Raw genomic sequence first — 21,692 nt, 5'->3', positions numbered from 1 at the left:
ACTGATGAGCACTAATGGAGACCACACAGAATGCAGCAAGTCAGTTGACACAGTCATAGTCTCAAGTAGTTGGACTGCTCATAAATTGCTTGAGTATATAAAACCTAATCTAAAAACTTGAAGCAAACTTGAAAGTTACCTCAAGAATTAATAGACAATGACAGGGAGAAAACAGGGAATAATTAAGTAGGCTCCTATTACTATAGGTTAATCTCTCAGATCAAGAGTAGATCTTGCATGCTCCACTGTGGGATTTTTCCTTTCATCTGCTGGAATTCATTTGAGTATTTCAGCCTCCAGACAAAGAGCAGCAAACAAGATTTTTCAAAGATTACAGGAAAATAAAGTAATCCAAGAGTCAATATGAGACTTCATGCAGCAGATACTAATACTTAAGAGGCTTTTTCTACTGGAATGATCTGCCACTAAGTTAACTAAACTTACTAAAAAACATTCATTAAAATACATCTGGGATATTCAACAGAGACAAGTTTTGGGTAGAAGACGATACAGGCTACAGCTGGTGTCCCTTGGAGAGCAGTGAGACACGTGTTGGAGTAGAGCAGCAAGCTGTGACTCAGAGCACACCGAAGTGCAATTCTTTGTTCCCTGGTCGCTCCTTACGCACTGCACTCGCTGTCACAGCAGCCCCAGCACAGCCACACACAGAGCTACGCTGCAGAGGGACGCTACAGCCCGGGCACACACACAGACAGACAGACAGACAGGAAAGGAAACTGAAGTAGGAACGCGATCAAAATGAATTCTGAACAGGCATCACCTGAATCAAACCTGAATCTGGCTATCATTACATGAATCACTACCTGAATCATTACCTGGCTATTAAACAATCCCAACTAGGATGCCAGGTCGGTTCCTGTGAAGAACAATAAATAACAACTCTCTGCTCTTCGGACTTTAGTTTCACGTATTTGGGAATCACCAACTGTGACATACTTACTGAAGCAAATGTAATAAAAGCCCCCAAATAACAAAACACTATTTTGTCACTTTTAATATCCCAGATTTATATTACTGTAATTATTTCTAACACGATTATTTTAGTGTGTGCCATTAACTCAATGACAGAACAGCAAGCATTAAAGTTTTCCCCCTTCTGCCTTCTAGACAAGTCAGCCTTCCAAAGTCCCTTAGATTTCTCCTGCCACATTTAAGATTGTTGTCAACCAAATCCTAGAAGCAGAAGACAAAAACAGAGTACATCCTCAAACATCAGTAACTACAGAAAGCTCTCAAGCAGATCAATCACAAATTCACGAGGAAGATATTTGTGTAGCACTGTATAGATTAACCCAGTTCTATTTTAGGTTACTCCAGCCACTCCTGGCTGCGACAACAAAGCGCCTTCTCTGCAATCACGTTTTCAACCCCTCAAAAAAGAGAAAAAATAAATTAAATAAAGCCGACTTTGGAAACATATTCCTCCCACTCCCCTGCCCCAAAAGCCTTCAGAGCAAGCTAGAACCTTGGCACCTCGTGCCTGAACGCAGTGATACCGCAGCCAGCCCAGCAGCGGTCGGGTGGCAGGGGCCGCAGCGAGGCTGGTGCCTCTCCCATCAGCTCCCCAGGCAACCGAAACACCGCCTGATCCTCAGCGTGGGAAGATCTGAGACGCAAGATTAGCGAAGAAGGAACTACAACCAGACAACAGCGTCTGCCCCGGCTATTGCCCTGCCAAAACACGCGCTCTGCTCTCCACAGCGTGCGGATCTGGAGGTAACATCTCTGGAGGACAATGGGTGAGGAGGAGTGTCCGCAGGACAGGCTGGCACGGGCGCGGAGCGCAGCGCGGCCGCAGCGAGCGGGCGGCGGCTGTGGGCGCGGAGGGGCGCGGGACGGCCCGCGGGAGCCGCTCAGCCGGAACCACCGGGAGACACGGCGGCATGTCCCCGCTGCAGGGGACTTCCTGACGGACAGAAACACGCAGAAACGCCCCCAAGCCCTAAAAGCGCCAACAACAAGGCAGGATTTACCCTCGCTTATACGGCGCGATTTCAAGGCCGGTGTCCGGCGGGTAAGTGCCAGCCCCGCCGCCCCCTCACCTCGGGCCAGGCCGGGCCCAGGCTCCCGCCTCTCCCCTTGCGGGCAGAAGGGTGCGGGGCTCCGGGCCGGGCGGCAGGGCCGTTCCACGCCCGCATGCTGCGGCGGGAGGCGGCCCGGGCTGGGGCCGCTCGGCGGCCCGGCGCAGGCGCCGCGGATGAGCCGGGCCGGGCCAGGCCGGGCCGCGCAGGCCGCCCGCCAGCGGGCAGGAGCGCCCAGCACACCCGCGCCAACGAGGGACCGCGCCGGGCATCAGGGGAGCCCGGCCCGGGCACCTCCAGCCCGGCCTCTGCCGCGGCGGGGGACACGGAGCTGCCTCCCCGAGCCACGCGCGCTCCCCAAGCGCTCCCCTACCCCTTGGCGTGCTCGGTCTCCTCCTCATTGTCGCCGTCTATGCCGCAGGTGTCCTGGTCATCCAGCTCCAGGCTCTGCTGGCTGGCCGCGGACTCGCTGTCCTCCGCCATCACGGGGGAAGGAGGGAGGGAAGGGGCGGGGGAGCCTGTGAAAGAACCGGGGCGCACGGGCAGACGCGGTCCGGAGCAGCTCCCTCTAGCTGCGGTCCTTCCCCGCGCCAAAGCCGGGGAACGAGGAGGCGGCGGCCGCCGGGGCTGCCCGGCCGCTCCCGCCACCCCGCGGGGACCGGGGCGGGGCCGGGCGGGGAGCGCTCCATGCCCTGCCCTGCCCTGCCCTGCCTTGCCCAGCCCGGCCCTGCTGAGCCCGGGACACTCGGACCGTACGCTCCCGGGCCCAGCCCCGCACTGGCCCCCTCATGCCGGCATCCGCGCTGCTTCCCCGGCCCTCTGCGGCCTGGGGATCCCGTCCGTGGCGCTGCCCCAGAGCCGCGGGAGAGCCGAGCGCAGCCCCGGCGGGTCCGGCCCCGGAGCCCCTGGGGCTGGGCCTGCAGCGCCGGGCCTCGGCAGTGCGTCCTGCCGGCTTCCCGCGTTTCCTCCTCACACCATAAACACTCGGACGCCCGAGTTATTTTCATAGGTCTCCTTAAAGCTTTAGTAGTGACTTTTGGTGTGCTGCTAGAGGTAGACAAAATACCCAGCTGCTTGTGGCAACAAATTGGAAGAAAGGAAGAGAGAAAAGCAAATAAATTACTTCAGATCTAGCTGTGCCTTGCTGCTCCCACTAATGTCAGCCACCAAAGAACAGAGCAGTGTCTAGGGGACCCACCACACCACCATCAATCTCAGCTTTCTGGCTCTTTCCCCATTTTACCTTCCAGGTTCTGTCTCTCCCCAGTTCTCCATAAGAGAGGCAGTCAAGGTTCTGTCATAGCTACACAAAATTAACCTGTGTCTACAGTTCAGAGATGCTTTGAGCCACCTCAGATGCATGTATGAGCATAGGTCCAGATGCACAAATGGACTTTGTCATTGCTGTGTTTAACTTTTCCCTAGCTGACTCCCAGAGGAAACTCCAGGACTCAAAATGAAGCTCTATGAACAAAATTTGCTGCTGGTGGAGGCTGCTGAGGCCACCAGGGCAATTCCAGCACTATGGCTGGTGGGCACTCACAGCACTTGCTCTTTTCCCAAAGCCTTTTGTATTTCTACAAGCTCCATTCTAGAAAACCTGGAATTGAATGGTAATGATTTATCCCAGGAAAACAAATAAAGAGCAACTTGTGTTAAGTATTTGAACTGTCGCGATTTCCAGGGGCATATCAAGCTTTCTGAATGAAATCTAGAATTTCTGAGTGCTTGGTTTGGCAGTGCTGCCAAACACCACATAAGAATAGGGTGCATCAGTTGTAATTTCTCCTTAGCTTTGCACCCATGAAAGCAGTGTAATGTGAGGAAGCTATTGCTTCTGCCCTATTTAAGGTTTGATCTGGATTACTTTCTTCCCTTTTTGATTTGAAGTGACATCATATTTTGCTCTGTCGTGTCTTGCAGGTGACATGTCAAGTAAAAGATCTTGCTGCCCTAACAGAAGAAGGCTAAATGTCCTTCCATCTGAGCACTAGCCTTCGTCCCACTGCACTTGGTCCTTTACAACTTGTGAGTTGCCACAAGAATTTGTGATTCAAATGCATGAAATGGAATCTGTAAGTTACACTTGGCCAAGTATGACCTCCCAGTGTCAAGCCCATTGCTATAGTTTAGAGGGAAATGTTTCTATCATATCACTCCACTTTGAAATGATCTTTAGGAGTAAACCTTCATTCAGTTGTAATGTGTAGGAGAGAAAGGAAATCTCAAAAAAAAAGGCACAGTACCCAATAGTTTTCAATAACGAAAAGCAACTGTAAAGTTTTCCTGTAGCCTGGAGAGAAGTTAATCCAGTGATTATGAATTATTTTCCCCCTCATAATAATGTGAAAGAGGAAGTGAAGAACAGTAGGTCAATGACTAAAGAGCTGTATTGAATCACTGAGTTGGAGAAGGTGTAAATTTCACTGTCTTCCTTCCTTTATCGCAATTTTCCTCACTTCATTGAGACAAATGGAGTAGAAGAGGCCTAGATCCTGACTGTTCTTGCATTTCATATTGTCACTTAAAGAGGCAGTATGAATTTCTCCCAGCAAGCTGCCCTGTTAGGTTTTCTCCTGGAAGGGGGACTGTAGCTGCACAGTGGCTGCTATTCTGTACTTTGTAGCATGTGTGAAGTGCAGAGTAACCTTAAGCACAGTGCAGTTGATATCCTGAGATTATTATCCAGGTTTGACCATTGCACTGGATTGTGCTTTGCATTTCATGAAAATGTAACTTTTGCTTTTACCACATGTAGAGAAGTTCACCAAAAGTGACAGTTAAGCACCTGTCCTGCACTGTGGATTTCTGAGGTAGCTTTGCATTTCTGAAATTATGAGACATATTCCCAGAGCATTTAAATTCACACTGCAGACACTGCTCGGCAGTTACACTACTTGATAGATGCTGGCTATCACATGTGTAGTTGTCTTCTGAAAATAGAGCAGCAAGGTGAAAAAATGTATCTTTGAATTTCCTGACCCCAGATGCTCAGCCACAGAGAGTTACTGGAGGATGAAACATCAGGACAGGCAGCAGCAAACGTGGCACCTGCAGTACCCAAAAAGGCTCCCTGTGGGCATCTGTACTTCCAACATCTCTGCTGTTCATGTGGGTATATGCAGGAACCCCCAAAATGCTGCATGCCAGTACTGCAGACACAACCCACAGACGCACACCAGCCTAAGCAGACCATCACAAACCATCAGAAATGTTTAAACTTTAACAGGTAAAGAGCTTGTGTTTGTAAAGTGCAAACTTACTGGTTTTAATTGATTAAAAAGACCTCTTCCTAGATGTACAAGGAAGATAAAAGCAAAAGCCTTTTATTTTATGAAGATTGAAAAGAAGAAAGCACAGTCATTTTGCACAAAAGCTGAAAAATTATTCACAAAGGAAAATAGACTTCCTTTGCAGGAGATACACTTCACTTAATACTAAATGGCATATCATGAAACCAATTAAAATATTTGCAGCACGTCATGAAGTATTCATCAGTTGGGTATTTTCATGGGTCTCCTTAGAGGTTTAGTAGTGACTTTTGGTGTGCTGCTAGATGCAGACAAAATACCCAGCTATGACAACATATTGGAAGTAACTAAGAGAGAAAAGCAAATCTTCAGATCTAGCTGTGCCTTGCTGCTCCCACTAATGCCAGCCAGCAAAGAACAGAGCAGTGTCTAGGGGACCCACCATCAATCTCAGCTTTCTGGCTCTTTCCCCATTCTGCCTTCCAGGTTCTGTCTCTCCCCAGTTCTCCGTAAGAGAGGCAGTCCAGGTTCTGTCATAGCTACACAAAATTAGCCTGTGTCTACAGTTCAGAGATGCTTTGAGCCACCTCAGATGCATGTGTGAGCATAGGTCCAGATACACAAATGCATTTTGTCATTGCTGTGTTTAACTTTTCCCTAGCTGACTCCCAGAGGAAACTCCAGGACTCAAAAGGAAACCCTACAAGCATTCAAATACTTTGGGCATCTTTGTGGCCCACATGAGCTCACAAGAACCCCAGGACACTGAGGGAGGAGCCATCTCTGCTTGGCAGTAAGAAATACTGGGGAATGGGAAGCCTTAATTCCCAGTGCAGGGACTGATGGACCATCAGGTGAGACTCTGCAGTACATGGGCAGGGTTGTACCATGCTTCTCCTTGCTCTTCTGTGACTGAATAAAGCCAGCCAGGCATAGATATTGTTTCTCTCAAGCAGCCAGGCATAACCCAGACTTGTTTACCTGCCTAGCAACACATTAACTACATCCCAGTGAGCTGGTGATATATAATCCAGCATTCAGGCTATTGGCATCACCTGATTAGTCTATGTGTTTTGATTATTAAACACTGCAGAAGAAAAGTATCTAAAATTTTCTTGCAGTCATAGGACTGCTCCTACCTTTACACACCACATTGAAATATTCATGGCATTTATAATTTTAAATGGATTTGGATTGCAAGTAACAACTTGGTGTAAACATTTTTAATCTTGTAAATTGGAAGCAAAATGGGTCCAATTTGAAAATTAGCTATTATTTTAGTGTTTCCCCTATTTTTCTAATTAACATTAAAAAAAGTTATTGAGTAAACAAATATATTTAGACTTTGGTTCATTCAAGTGTCTACTACTACTACCTCACATTGTTTTTCTAATTTGCTGCACTTTATGGTGAAAACTTAAATACTATCTTCTTCAATTCTGAATGAGAGGCAAGTGTAAAAGAATAAGATTGAAAATAAACAGAAAAAATGCACCAAAACACTCTGCATAGTTGTTACAGTTAACAACAGCAGAAGTAGAAATGGTTAGGGAAGGAAATGAGCTTGTGATCCCACATGTTGCACACCTGTATCCATGTGAGATCACAGCTCTGATCTTTATGGTTTGTCTCACCCACTGCAGCTCTTTCCAGCCCCCCTGCATACCCTGCTTGGGGAACTTGCCTGTTGTCACAGCCTGCTTGCTGATGGCCTGTATTGCCTGCAGTGCTCAGAGTGGGGACAAGCATTCTCAAAGCATCCCATTCTTTCTGCTGCACTTTCCTTCAGCTTTTTAAAATTCCATTTTCAAATGCAGCTCATACTTTATCTCTTCTATTTTACAGCTTACCTTTGCACAGAACTTCTCCATGCTGGTGTCTGCATCGGCAAGGGCTGTGGGCTGTGCAGCACTGAAGAGGGTTAGGCATTCACATGCATAGTGAAAACAAATCAGAGCATTCAAAAAGTGTATGATAAATACAAACTTTTTACTTAAAGGTATGAGTGATAAGGATAGAAAGACTGTTATTGCTAGTAGAGATTTCAATTCTCAAAACCATCTGTTTTTGATGATTGTTGGAAGCAGGATACAAGACTTACATCAAACACAGGTTCAAACTGGTTCCAGCACTGCTCAGTTCCTCAGATCCTAGGGTCTCTAGCTCCAAAAAGTAAAAAAACCCTAATAATAAGAGCGACAATTAAATAATTATTACAAATATTATTTTGCCTTTTAATGTCTATTTTTATTCTGAGACCCTTCTCAAACTATGTATATGAATGAGAATTAGTGGTGATAGAGTTTTTGATAGAGACAGTGATGACACAGGTACTGCAGGAGCCCTGACTGATACTCAGCAATTACTTCTGCCCATCCAATCTCCAAATCAATCCAATTTACTCCCATCAGCTCTGCAATCAGTTCTCCCACTAGCCTTTTACACTTCTCCCTATCAATGTGCCTGCTGTTTCTTTCTCTTTGAAAGGAGGTTTTATTTCCTTCATTCTGAATGAAGAGAGAGCTAGATACATGAATTATTCTTTATCTCTTGACCATTTCAATAGTTTTCTCAAAACGTATGTTTTTAGTTTTCTTTTTGTCTGTTTCAGACAGTTCTTTACCCGAAAACACAAAAGAACTCTTTCCTGTGACAGATGTGCCTTGTGGGTGGTTAGAAACAGATGAACATCATGGTTCAGGATGCACACCTATGGCATGGAGAATTACACTGAATTAAGAAGTGTCTCATAGACATAGTGGCTTCCCTATGAAGACCATGGAAAATCAGACTCTATTATAATTCTTCAATTTCTATGCAGAGTTTTTTTAGATTTTATGGTAAGATTTTACCCTTCAGAATTTTACAACTTTGTGCAAAAGAAAAGACTCTGTGAAGTGTGCAACAACTGCAGAGTAACTTATTTAAATATAGATATTAGACAAGCTTTAATTACAAAATTTATAGATCAGGTCTAGGCTAGAAGGCAAGTGTGAATAAATCTCTTGGAAGTTGGAGGTACAGCAGAAACTCAGCATCAGCATGGTTTTGACCCTGCAATGTCAGACTACAAGGACAATTAAGTTAATTATCCAAGCCTTTATGGGCTCTTATGCCAGTTTTTCCAGTCAGTCTGGGCGAGCAACCCTCACTTGGCCATTGCTTGATGTTGAAATGCTGGAACTGGTATTTAAGCCAGCTTTTGTATCAAGTGTACTTATATACATCCATGTGAAGGTGTATCCATGCACATGTGCGTGCACACACACTTATCTAAGTGCACTTTCAAGGATTTCAAGGAATGAAAGACCAATCCATCTGTCAAGACAAATACACTTCTCACTGGGGGAACCTGGCTATGATGTTTTGCTTCTCTCATTTGTATTTTATTAATTAATGCAGGGTTGCAAGGTGTTAAATAAAAGTTAGAGCAAATAGCATAGATACAAAGAAAGCTTGCCCTCACCAACAATTAAAAGTAGCTTCACTGACAAGTCTGATCTTAGGGTGTCACATTGTATGTCCCATTGATGTGTGGCCTCACAGCATGGTACAAAACTGAAAGCAGAATCAGGGAGTTGGGTTTATAGAAGGGGCATTCCTTGAAGAGAGAGGAGACAAAAGCCAAGGCCTATAGCTTCTCTCATCTCCAGGCTTTTTGATCTTCCTACAACCACTAAATCAACAAAACCCTTTAAAAAACAGTGCTTGTAACAGGACCCACTTTAAATAAATTCTTTCTGTTTTGATGCCCAACCTCTCTTGCAGCAGGACCAGTGGTTCCTTTGAAAGTGGGATTTCTCATCTCACAGCATTATTTTAAGCACCATTTCATCCCTTTATAATACAAAACTGTCAGGAGCATTCCTCTGTTTGGCTTATTGAGGAGTCTGTCTTTCTAGTCATGTGAACACAAAGTCCTTCTCTACAGAATTACAAAAATAACCTGTAAACAAGTATTTCATTTGTACCTCCCTGTTGTCATCACATTTTCCTTCCCCGTGCCTGTAAGTTTCTAAGGCAGAATAACTATTTAATGATCAAACAAACTAACTGGCACTGTTCATTCCTACGAGAAAAGCACATCAATAAAACAAGAAATACTTCAGTTAAGTGGTAATAGACCAGGTGCCACAGTTTGCAAAGTAATTACCTGTGGATACCAGAGGATTACAGCTGAAAAGAACTAGACACCCTTTCTGTTATTACTGACAAATAGAAGATGGTACCTGGTCTCAATTTAACAGCTGGAATTACATGAGTAAATGTAATAAAAAATACTACTCTCTTCTGAAAATTGCACTTGACAGCTGTCTATTTGTTCATCTGAAGCTCCAATTCCAATTGTTTTACAGCATGGAAATGAAAATAGCACATATGATGAAAATACAGTGTATGTATGTACCTATCGTGGCATATGATATTGCATAATATTATATATATTATAAATTATGTATATATATATATACACACACACACACACATACATACACATAGTAAGGTTGGCATTACGAAGCATTAGTGTTGAACCTGCCGGTTTTTCTGTCTGTTAGCAGAGGAACAGGAAAGAATAATTGAGTTGCTCCTATTTTCCTCAGTTTAGGAAACAGTAGTTAAATTTGGTTTTATTTTATTTTGTTCTAAACCCAAGGTGCTATTCACAAGGCAGAATACAAAGCCATCAGTGATGATGAATTTTGATTTGAATGGAGATGTCATAAGCTGGATACTCCCCCAGCAAAGGGGCTGGGCAAGGTCTCTCAGCTGACAGGATCTGTGCACTTGCACTGACAGCAGGCCCAGGACATTACTGATGATCCTGTGCCAGCTGCCTACTGGTGTTACTGAAGTTGGTAACTGTGCTTTTATTGAAATGACAAACTGCTTCACACACAGCTCGTCTGGAGAAGCAGTTCACCACCAGGTGGCAGATACCACAACTTGAATTTCAAATGCTGGAGAGACCAAACGGCAGCACTGATTCAGGAAAACCCTATCTGTTGCACATGAATTTTAGAAAGGTAAACAGATGCTCTTCTTTGACCAAGTCCAAGGATGTACTGCATGGACCCTACCATGCTCCAAGTTACAAACTACTGATAGTTGACTACTGTGTTATAATAAATTTTAATTCCCAGATGAATTCTTGTTAAGAAAAAAAAAAAAAAAGCCTTTTTGCTTAATTACAGACCTAGCTAGAGTAAGAGTAAATATCTCATCCAACACTTGCTCATTTATACATGTACTGTTCTGTAGGCAAAAGTCTGCGTAGAACATTTGGTTTCTTACCAATTTCAAACATACTGGTTCAGAATAGTGAGATAAAATTGGTCCCTGAGAGCATTCATGAATAGAATGAAGGGCAGAAAATGAAAATATTGCCAAGGTATTTCAACAGTGCTTAATTCACTCTACTAAAGCTACTCAATCCTCCTTGTAACAAAGAAAAGCATTATGAGCCATTTCCAAATGCTGGGCCTTCCTCTGTAATCTGTAATCTCAGATCAGAACCACAAGTCTGTATAATTTGTCTAATATGTTACATTGCAAATGCTCCGAGGCAGTGACCAGTCCTTGTTCCCTGTATTTGCAGAGGGTTTAGCTGCTGGTACCCGGACAAAGCACTTACTCGAGCAGTAAGAGGTCATTATCACAGTAAGTCAAGGTGCTTTGCAGACAGTTTAAGAAGCTTTGAGAAGCAAGTATTGGAGCAGGAAGAAAGTGGGAGCTGAGGGACAAGCATGAAGTGAATTCACTCTTAGTGAGTGTATTAACTCCCAACAGTGCTAACATTTCAGAAAGTCTGTGAACCTGAACTTTGAAGATTTGTTTCTAGTATTTTTTTAAGACAAACATATTTTCATTATTTTTGTAAGCTTTGTCATTACAAACTTGCATTTTTTCCATACTAATATCTGCCATCATAAAATAAGAAAACAATTGCTTTTCTAGGTTATCTTCTACATGGACTTGGAGCTGCTGATGCCATGACCTATTCAAGTTATACTTTGTTCTCTGTGTTTTATTAGCTTTATTAGTACTTGCTTCACTGTGCAAGTGCAATATACAAGCGAGAAAATTTCTTTGTATTTTACTGATTTATCTGCGTCCGTAAGGTTTTGAAAATTAAAACATGGAACTTACTGGACTTTTAGATTAGGCATAACCTACTCTAATCTTAATCTTAACCTGTTACCTGAACTGCATTAACTCTCTTCTAGCTTCATTTAGCATATGGCCCAGGTGTGGATATAGAGAAATACATTTCATAAACTATGTATTTTGCAAAATTAAACTATCAAACCAATGAAAAAATGCTATTTTAAAGATTTCAAACATACCCACATGGTGTTTGTTCAAGTATATTTGCTGTATTAAAACCACAAATCATCAAATAATCATAAAACCAACACAATTAAAGAAACAAACCACTGCAATTTAATAGCAACAATCTCACTTTACAAGATAGCAATGATGGAAACTTTGCAAAGGAATGTGAAAAAAAGAATGTAATTAAAAAATGACAGATTTAAGACAACAGAAAACTGGAAATTAAATAGCACAATAATTCTAGTATGCAGAAATTTTATTCAGAATGTTTACTTATGCAGCATTCTGATTAATAAGTGACACTGTATTACCAGCACTTACTAACATCTGATAAATACTATGCCCTTAAAGTCATATTTTTCTGTTCAGTGACCTTGCACAAACTGACAATAAGTAACCCAGAGCCCAAAACCAATTCACAGGTGGTCAGTACAAAATTCCAAAACAGGACAGGAAAGGACCTGCCAAATACACAATGAGTAAAAATGCAATTTAGTGCTAATACGGTGATATCAATATTCAATGCACTCCACAATATTTTAGATTCCTTTTATAACATATACCACTTCCAAACATGAATCAAAGCAAAGGGTGATCTGGCTTTGTGGATGGAAAGGAGCACTGACCTGGGAACTAGGAAGTCAGGATTCAACTCCCGGCTAGAGATCAGGTTCCCAAGTAAGACTTTCAGTAATATGGAAATTACAAGACTCTCTAAGAAAACCTTGAAATTTACCAAAAATAAAGCAATGAATGTGAGTTGGGGCTTATTATTACAAATTAAATAGGAACTATATAGCACTTAAATCACTTTGGAGATTATGTATGAACTTTAGTAAGCATGACTGCTGCTAATCTGCATAAAAATGACTGAATAAAACATGATAAACTGAATGTATACAAAGGATTCTACAAAAATGGAAGTCTCATACTTCCTCTTCTTTGAACCCAATTCATGAAAAAGTGAGAAGAGTGCAGTAAGTGTGAGTACCCACAGAAATCTCAGAAAGGAAACTGGCCCATGGGAAGTGTGACTCGACAGGAAATTTTGGTGATACCAGGATTTCATTTCCAATGTCTTCAGTGATACTTGAGCAAATCATTACATATTTACCAAGATACAGAGGATGCTTCTCTGAAAAGGGGTCTAAATTTCAGTATTGACTTAAGCTCATGAGAACTGCAAAAGAAAGTAAGTCACACGAGCATAGGAAAAATGAAACCAAAGTATTTTTCTTTTTAAATACCATAAAATAATGTGATAACCACTAACAGAGGAAAAAAATCCACAAAGATACTTTTTGCAGTTTATTTTCAATTATAATTTTTGGATAACCAAGCAGCTCTGTATGGAAAAAGCACAGAAGAGTAATTCTGGCACTTTTGGATAGTACATTTGTTTTTTCCCCTATTTTTTTAGACACATTCAGTCCACTTGCTCGGTCGATAGTCCATTTTATATGAGCATGATTAGCTCATGGGATTCCAGAGGAAACTAACAATATATACAGTCACTGAAACTATCTTCTTGGCTACTCTGGGCCCTTTAAAATGTCTTCTAAGTCTATCCTGGCTAAACAGAATCCACAATATACATGATAGCTACAGAATACACTGTATTGAAATGAGAAATGCTCAGCACAAAATGGGACTCTTGGCATGCAGCTTAAAATAAAAGGTAGAAGTTCAGAAGTTTATAAAATCTCAAATGGGGTCAATTAAAAGGACTTAGCAAAAGAAGGGACTGTTCATTGTTACTGTAAAAAAGGCACTTTGAGAAAATGGTACCAGAATTGGAGGAATCTTAGTTGACACAAAGTTCAGTTTGGTTTCATAAAAAGGCTTCAATGCTAAGGGATGCTACTCAAGTTTCCTGCAGTTGTACATTAAAATAAATTGCTGAGTAGTTTATAATAAAGGACATAATATGTTTACAACCAACTTGTAAAATTAAGAAAAGCATAGTATAAGCAAAATATTACTAAAAGCAGCAATGCATAGCCTTTCATTGAGATAATGCACAATTTTGGACACCATGTGTCAAACTCCTGTTTTTAAGATACTTTCAGTAGCATTATCAACATAAAATTGGCCTACAAAACAAAAGCTTTACCAGCTCCCATTCATAAGGAGATTGAGGTCATAAACCAACCAAAACAATTTGTCAGTATTTTCAACATCCTGGATGACCAATATCAAGTATATGGAATAACAATCACACTCTTTGTTCAGCTATCTCACTGGAGGCAGCTGTTAAATCAGAGGAATGATTTTAATTCTTTTCTAACATTTACACAGTAATGCATTTAAGTTCTTTCAAATGTTGCTCACCACAGTTTGTTTTTCTCTTTTCTCTCCACAATATAAAAAAAAAAAAGAAGAAAAAAAGAAAAAAATATCAAGCACTTCCACAGAAAGGATATTTGGCAATTTTATACTCCACTGAAGGGTGGATTTTCACAATAGCTCATTTTAGATTGAAAGTCATTAGTGGTCTTTCCTCTCGTTTCTGCCAAGGACTCTTCTTATCTTCCCCTTGGTCATCTTCCTCATCCTCCTCATCTTCATCATCATCATCTTGAACGGATGTTCCATGTTCAGGACTAGTTAATGGCTCTGGTTTGGTATCCACAGTTCTGGTTTCCTCCTGCAGGCTGGGCAGCTGCACACCACTTCTCTTACTGGTGCCTTCCAGGAGGCACCGGAGAGCATTGTCCTCGGGGCTACAAACGGCTGTTCCACACTCGCTGCCACTTTGGTCCATGTCATCCAAGTACACGAGCTGTGTGTAAGCTGTGCTGTCTGAAACCTTCCGCTCTCTCTGCTGGTGCTCCTGCACTGGGGGGTGACTCTGAGGTGCAGACAGATGATCTCCTCTTCCCTTTCGGGCAGATTTCGGTTCATTCATGTCAACACCAGAGTCCAAACTGGCGTCGTTGCTCCCGTTCCTACCAGCTCTTTGGAGATCAATGTATGAATGTCTAACATGAGCATTGGAACGCCCGTCTAGAGAAACAAACCATGCTCGAGGGTGAGGCAATGGCTTCCCACCTCCCAATTCCATCAAAGCCTTTTCTGTAAGAAGCTGCACTTCGCTATTCATCTGAGCCAGGGATGCATCGTTAAGAGAGGCAGGAATGGAAATAGATTCAGACATGGAAGCGTTTTGCTGACTCCACTCAGCTGCACCTGCATCTTGCAAATGTTGCTGAGATATTGCTTGGGATGCCAACTGCTGGGGCTGCAGCTGCTGGGCAGGGTGTGGGAAGAGCCGTGCGTGAGGGTTAGGAAGCTCAGCCTGAAGTCTTTCTATATCAATCTGCTGGTCAGCTGGGACAACCAAGGGCTGGCTAACAAAAGGGTGTTCTCCAGGCAGCTTCATGTAATGACCTGGGATGACCAGCGCAGGCAAAACCTTTCTGTAAACACTGTCATTGACTTGGTCGACAGAATTGCAGCAGATTAACTGACCTGGTCGGGGGAAAGACGTAGGTCTTTCAAGGTGATCAACTGAACGAGACATCATACAATCAGTAGGTCTGCAGTCCAGCAGCTCTTTTTCAGGGGCTGAAGGTGTGGGGTATATTTGTTCCTGAATATTGTATTTACTTCCAGTAGCAATATGGTTCATAGATACTTGAACTTCTCTCTCTTGCTTTTCAAATAAAGGCTGAGACAGCATAGCATTGTAACTTCTCCTATACTCCTCTTTGATAGGGGACTCATAGCCTTCAGCTGTTTCTGTAGATTTTCTTGTCTTTAGAGGAAAACTATCTGCTGACTTGTGGTAGTCTTTTCTTAGAGACCCACTGGGAGTCAGGTCATCCAAGGAAATTCTGCTCTTGTCTTTCTCCTTGTCAGAGAGCAATTCCTCTCGGGAGCTAAACTCCTGGGAAGTACTGAAGGAGTGTTTGAGCATAGGTGTATGCATATCTGCTTCTCCAGTAGGTGATACCATCTCCATGTGGACAGCACTGATTAATTCCTTTGCCCCTGAGTTTTCAGCGTGTCCATTGCTAGCAACAGACAATCCACCTGGAAATTCTGACTCACGACGTGAAAATATTAAATTTATATGGGACATTGAGGTTGCTTGATCCTTCTTAGAAGTGTCCAGTGCTGTCGAAAGTTGCAGTTTCTTATGATGTTGACGTGGTCTTAGACATTTTCTTCTATAAAAGCCAGTAAAAAAAGAAGTTAAAAATTTATGAATGTTGTACACAGAAACAAGAGAAGCAAGTGTGTCTTAACAGAAGATTTTTAAGCAATGGTTAGTGTTAGGGGAATTGAACCTTTATTACATAATCTAAAAATTAAAAGCTTATCCCAGCAGCGAAGATAAAATTAAAGAATAACTTAATGTCATTTGGGAAATATCTCAAGTACCAATTACAAACTGGAGTGAATGTCTAGAGAAGGTAAGTATAAAATCACTCATTAGCAGACATTTGCTGATAATTTAACATTCATTTTAATACAACGCCAACAGAAAGATCATTTGCAAATGCGTAACAGGTAGAGAGACCTTGAACCTATGCCCATGTTTGATAGGAAATTACATGGAGAACACGGGTACAGATGTGTGTGATTCACTCAACTACCATCCTCCCAAAGGCAGGGATTTATATGCTGCATGTAACCAGGAACACAGGAAATTTGATTAACTGTTTCTTTCTTTTTCAAGCATTTGCTTGCCTTTTTTTTCCCTCAAAGGAAAAATGTTTCAATACAGAAGTTTTTAATTTCATAAGCACAAAAAAGCATGTGTTTTCAACATGAACTAAGTAACCAGGATGGTGAATCTTACCTGCAATAATACAAAAGCAGACACAGCAAGACTAGAAGTATGAGAGCCATCCCTCCTAAAATTGCCAAAAGAAACATTGTGTGATAGCTGGTAATGTCGTGTGTTACAACGGGACCTGGAAGGCCAGAAAAGAGAATTTAGACCTGTAATAATCTGCAAATAGGAAGAGGAGCAACAGTTGAACAAGGAGAAGGACACTTTCCCTTATTATGAGGGTGCTAAGCAAGTGCTGCTCATCGCCCTGGTGCCTACTGAACAGACCATCTCTGGAGCAGGGAGCAAGCTGTGGAGAAAGCATGTGCTGGTTTTCATGACTGCAAGTCCAGCTAGCTCATTCTGTGGAAAAGCAGTTAGTTTCATTGGGAGCATGCATCAGTGAATGCTGCTTTCCAGGTCCTAACGCTGACACTGTGTGCCAAAAAGCTCTCACCACTGGAGAAAATCCATCTCAGCATCTCCCAGCACTGTAATGCACCAAGCAACACTGTGGGCAACAACTGCTCTTTAACATCTGTGGCTCTTCACACCAAACAGTACAGACAGTGCAGTACAGGATTCTCTGGAAGATGGGTTGGTGCTCTGAAGTCTAGATCAAGCCAAGCCAAGCCCCTCTTCAGTAGCTTTAATTACCAGGCCACTAGTGAAGGAGTGTTGTAACTCCAGGTTTAAATAACACTTAGCAAATGTTCTAACACACAAAGGAATGCACGCATGTGGACAACATCTGTTCACAATTATACATGTGTGACCCAGTTGGTTTGTAAAATCCTTATGATGATTTTGAAATAAAGACCCACATTTTCATCTGCAGGCAAGGAGCTACAGCACCAGCTGGCAGACTAACATGCATGTACTGTGAAGCACAGCAAACTTGGCCAACTTAGAGGGTCTAGGGCATAAAGTTTGCAAAACCTCATCTGTGCATCTTGAGTGGTCTGTAGAGCCACTGCTAGGAAAACAAAGATCATTTTTGTCCATTTTTGAGATAAGAAATCAAATAGATTCAATTAGGAGATAAAATATGCAAAAATACATTAACTCAGTAAAAGTAACATAAATTATATTGCATTTGGGAAATCTAAATATTTATGCATTCTGTCCCACCACTACCATAATTCATTTAACTCTTGCTTTAGGACATGAAGCAAAAAGAAGACAAGATAAATCACTTGAATTTTTCATGAAAATGTTGTTCCCATTGCAACAAAGTTTTAGGAACTCAGATCTAGCCCTAGAAGGAAGGAAAAGTAAAATACAAGTAGCAACTCTGCCATACAAGGTAAATCACAAGGACAAATAAGTGTTCTCTTGTTAAGAGTAACAGGCCTTGTAACCTCAGAGTTACAAGCACAATTCCATGACTAGTGTAACTTCCTTGCAGTCTGGGATAGAACTGTACTGGGAAATGTTTGGCTCAGAGCAGTTGCTTTTTCTTCAAGAACAATTATTTTGTAAAATTCTATTTAATTTAATATGATAGCCTATTCAGATCTGCACCTGCCTCTTAATTCTGTTCAGCAATGAATCAGCTGAATAGCACAGCATTTAATATCTATAATTTAATAGAACCTCAAATAAAAAGCTCACATATTATGAAACTACTTAATGATATGTATGAGTAGACTTTAAAACTTGTACTCATGTAAGAGTTTGGTTTTGTTGGTTATATTCATTTTATTGAGCTTGCACAGCCAAGGCAAGCATGTTTTCATTTCTACTAGATTAGGTTTTCATCTGGAAAACCTAATAAAATCTGTAAGGAGTTCTGGGTTGGGTTTTTTTTATTTTCTTTTTTTTGATTGATGATTGACTGATTAGCTCTTTTATTCACAGAGGTATCTCAGATTATTGGTGACTGAAGAGTTACTACCAAGAAATCTGAGGCAGCTACAGACAGAGAAAAAGGAACCAGAAGCTGCAGCACTAATAACCTCCAAAGCACATATAATTAATGCCTAGTTCAAAGTAATTTTTTACAGTTATGCCAAGAGGTTTGCAGACAGCAACCTATCAGCTCTGTACTAAAGCCACTCTAAAATACCTCCTAGAACTTCTAAGCTAAGTTATTCGCAGTGTAAATTAATCAAGTCACCAAGATGATGCAAAGCATAACTCAGGGCAAAATGGGCATCTTCAGTGCAAAAGGAAAAAAGTGTCAAATCCATCCATCCATCCATCCATCCATCCATCCATCCATCCATCCATCCATCCATCCATCCATCCATCCCTTAGTAAGTGTCTAACGCAGGATAATGCTGGTTTTAGGTGAATCCATATCTCTGTGAGTTTCTGTACAGAAACTTCCCAGCCCCTGTTCTTCTGCCTCCTGGAACACCAACACACTGATGCTATGACTCCCATCATTTCCTAGCAATGGCTCTGTCAGGCAGTGGTGACACAAATGCATCAAGGCAGGAACATTTTGAAATGTTCCCCATTGAAATGACACAAATATTTTGAGCACCAGGGTTGCCCCACACAATCCTGAAAAGATTTAGCCCTTTACTTTCAGATTTCTGTTTTCTAATAATCCATTATTGATCAAGCTGTGGCATCTCAGATGAGGTCATTCTGAAAAATATAAATAATATATTTAAATAAATAATTACCCAGCACTGCAAATATCAATAAAATCCAATTCCATCTTACCTGGGATAGTAGGTGACATAGCTGCAACCCAGTAGCCCAGCTGAGGTGCAATGTAAGTCCAAGTCAACTGATTTCCTTCTTGCTGTACAATGCCCAAACTACTCTTCAGCCATGTCCCTGTAAATGCAGAAGTTGTAGGAAGATGTTACAGATATTCTCACATTCCTCTGCAAATGAGGAAAATCAAGCAGTAACAAAACCTATCCATCTGCACTAGGGACTGTGTGTGTTGCTGTGAAGTGGCAAGTTGTGCCTTCTGGTCACTGGCATTTGAGAGCAACCATGGCTTTCTCAGAAGCAAAAAAGCAACCTAAACCCAAAACATTTAAGATTAAATAAAACTAGTAAATCTTCAAAACCTGTTAAAAGAAAACATTTATTGTTGTATTGGGTTCCCCTGTTTTGAAGATAGATATTCCTGAAGCTGATTATATGCAGACAGCCCACTTAAAAAGTGCAGTTCAAGAGACATCACATCTCTCTGACCACACTTGAGTTCTACACACCACCTTTCTACCAGCCCTGGCTGTCAACTTCTACAAGACAGAGGAAAATGTTTCCTCAAAATGGCTTTCCTACAGAAAACAAGCTTAGTTACTGCCAATGACCAGAATTACATAGCACCATTGCTGTGATTAACTCTGTAATCATTCAGTATCTGTATAATAGCCCCAGGAATACTGTTTGGTAACAGATGATGAGTTATTTAAAACATGTTTCTTAAAGGAAACAAAATACTTTTTTTTTAGAATTATGAAATGAGAATTTCAAAACAAGTAAGACTTAAAATTTTAAAGCAATGTGTTTAAGTCCAGGTTGACAATCTGCACTAGCTGAGAGTTAATCTACTTCATGAAGATTACTTTTATTCCAAGAGTTTGATTATGAAGACCTTTACAACTGAACCAGTTGAATGCCTTTTTGTCATTCATTGAGATCCCTGATTCTGGGGCTGTCATCTTAGTTTCTGATGTAACAAATACCCAGAATGGCTTTTAGACTGCTCCTGTATTCATCCTTTCTGAACAAAACTGCTGGCCTTGACATGAAGAGCAATCACTGAGAGGCCACCGCTGGTGCCAGGCAGTGTTTCCCAAACCTGCAGTCCTGGCTTGGCACCTCCAGTGGGTGCCATAATAGAGGGCTTGGCCTCCTTACATTTTGATGGCCACAACCAGGATGCTGATCTGTGTACAGAGAAGGGATAAACCCCTCTGCATTTCTGTAGTGCAGTTCTCTATTTCTGTGCTGAAGGGGGAAGAATGCTCTATTTCCCTTACCCAGTTTCAAACGCTCAGTTGAAAGGAAAGTTGCATCATGTACTTGTGATTCCCCTTCCTTAAAATAAGTCTCCTGCTTGTAATTCCCAAAATCGTGCTTTTCATTAGATATCACTTAGGATTATGCAACAGCATTTTGGATGACAGTCATCTGAACACTCAGCAGTGAGTACAGAACACACAGAAGAGGTGCTGTGGCTGTTTGTTGTTTTTATAATACATTAAAGATCCTGATGATTTCTTCTGTGTTCCTTAGGTTATCCACCTGTGCAAACCCTCTACACATAAGAATGGCTTTTTTGAGTATTTATTTCCTCCCTACTACTGATTTTTCCTTTGTAAGACCACCGTCTTAGGCTAATAATAAATCCATCTGAATACAATGAAAGGTTTAGAAGAATACATGATTGAGAGGATTTCTAGATCTAGATGACTGCTACTGCCAGATGCCAACTGTATTTGCAACCAAACTGAATTTGTTTAGGGTAAAGGAATTACTGATGTAATTATCAGTTTTCCAAGTATCATTTCCAGTCTGTAGAGGGTAGCAATAATCTGTTATTTCATAAAGAAAGTCAAACAAGACAACTATTTTTGATTTACAGTACTAAAAAGATCAAAATCTGTGTACACAGATTTGCATACATGGCATTTATAACTGCTGTTGGGGAACATCTTCATGTAGTCATTAATTTACCTCTCTTAGGGAAACATTTTCAGGAAAAATAGAATGGAATTGTCCACAGTTCTGCGGAGTTTCTGGAAAATCTAGGAAAAGTAGATTTATTTTTCTCCACTAACACAGCCACTAACCCTTCAGATTCTCTATCCATGCAATTTCACAGAAGATGTCGTACTAATAGCCCTGAAGGTAAAATAGCCCATAAGGTCACAAATTGTCTCTAAAATGCCATTTGTTTTAAAAAACCTGTAAGCTTCAACCTTGTCATTTTTCTTTTTCTGCAAGATGTGGATGATGAGAATATGCACCAACTATTGAAATACACAACAATGTGAAATAAAACTCCAACAGAGATATAAAGTACTGATTAAAAAGAAAAGGAAGGACCAGGGTGATGAATACATTAAGTTTCCCACATTTTTCTTATCTTCTCCAAGCCCTTTAAATTCATATGCAAGCAGAGCACAGAAATATGTAATTCAGCCAAGTTAGTACCTCCCATGTCTATTTCTACAGCTGCCTCCTGGAGCAGGAGCTGTTACGGATCCCCTCACTAGGGGGAACTGGAGTCCAGCATGCCTTCCCCACGCGGCGCTGCAGCAAGGGGTGCAGCCCTCCCGAACAGCTTTTGCTCGGAGATGGTCAGCACCA

General features: G+C 41.7%; 2 protein-coding genes and 1 long non-coding RNA gene across 3 annotated transcripts in view; 1 reads left to right on the top strand and 2 right to left on the bottom strand.

Moving 5' to 3' along the window:
- Positions 1-2,559, bottom strand: part of NMT2 (N-myristoyltransferase 2) — a 35,341-nt gene extending 32,782 nt beyond the window's left edge. Inside the window, exon 1 of the mRNA XM_063150665.1 lies at positions 2,416-2,559. Within this exon, the coding sequence (XP_063006735.1) occupies positions 2,416-2,525 (110 nt within the window). The 5' untranslated portion in view covers positions 2,526-2,559. The remainder of the gene's footprint in view (positions 1-2,415) is intronic.
- Positions 1,933-10,901, top strand: LOC134415386 (uncharacterized). Its single transcript, XR_010027046.1, has 5 exons — positions 1,933-2,035; positions 3,966-4,070; positions 5,955-6,147; positions 7,139-10,314; positions 10,887-10,901. It is a non-coding gene; the product is annotated as an uncharacterized LOC134415386 (long non-coding RNA).
- A 2,017-nt stretch (positions 10,902-12,918) lies between these two features.
- The window catches only part of FAM171A1 (family with sequence similarity 171 member A1), an 86,039-nt gene continuing 77,265 nt past the window's right edge, over positions 12,919-21,692 (bottom strand). Inside the window, exons 6-8 of the mRNA XM_063150650.1 lie at positions 19,080-19,196; positions 16,431-16,545; positions 12,919-15,795 (exon numbers count right to left, since the gene is read on the bottom strand). Coding sequence (XP_063006720.1) covers positions 14,091-15,795; positions 16,431-16,545; positions 19,080-19,196 — 1,937 coding nt within the window. The 3' untranslated portion in view covers positions 12,919-14,090. The remainder of the gene's footprint in view (positions 15,796-16,430; positions 16,546-19,079; positions 19,197-21,692) is intronic.

Source organism: Melospiza melodia, chromosome 1 (genome assembly GCF_035770615.1).
Source record: "Melospiza melodia melodia isolate bMelMel2 chromosome 1, bMelMel2.pri, whole genome shotgun sequence".
In the NCBI taxonomy this organism is placed as follows: Eukaryota; Metazoa; Chordata; class Aves; order Passeriformes; family Passerellidae; genus Melospiza; species Melospiza melodia.
This window is presented reverse-complemented; position numbering and strand designations above follow the sequence as displayed.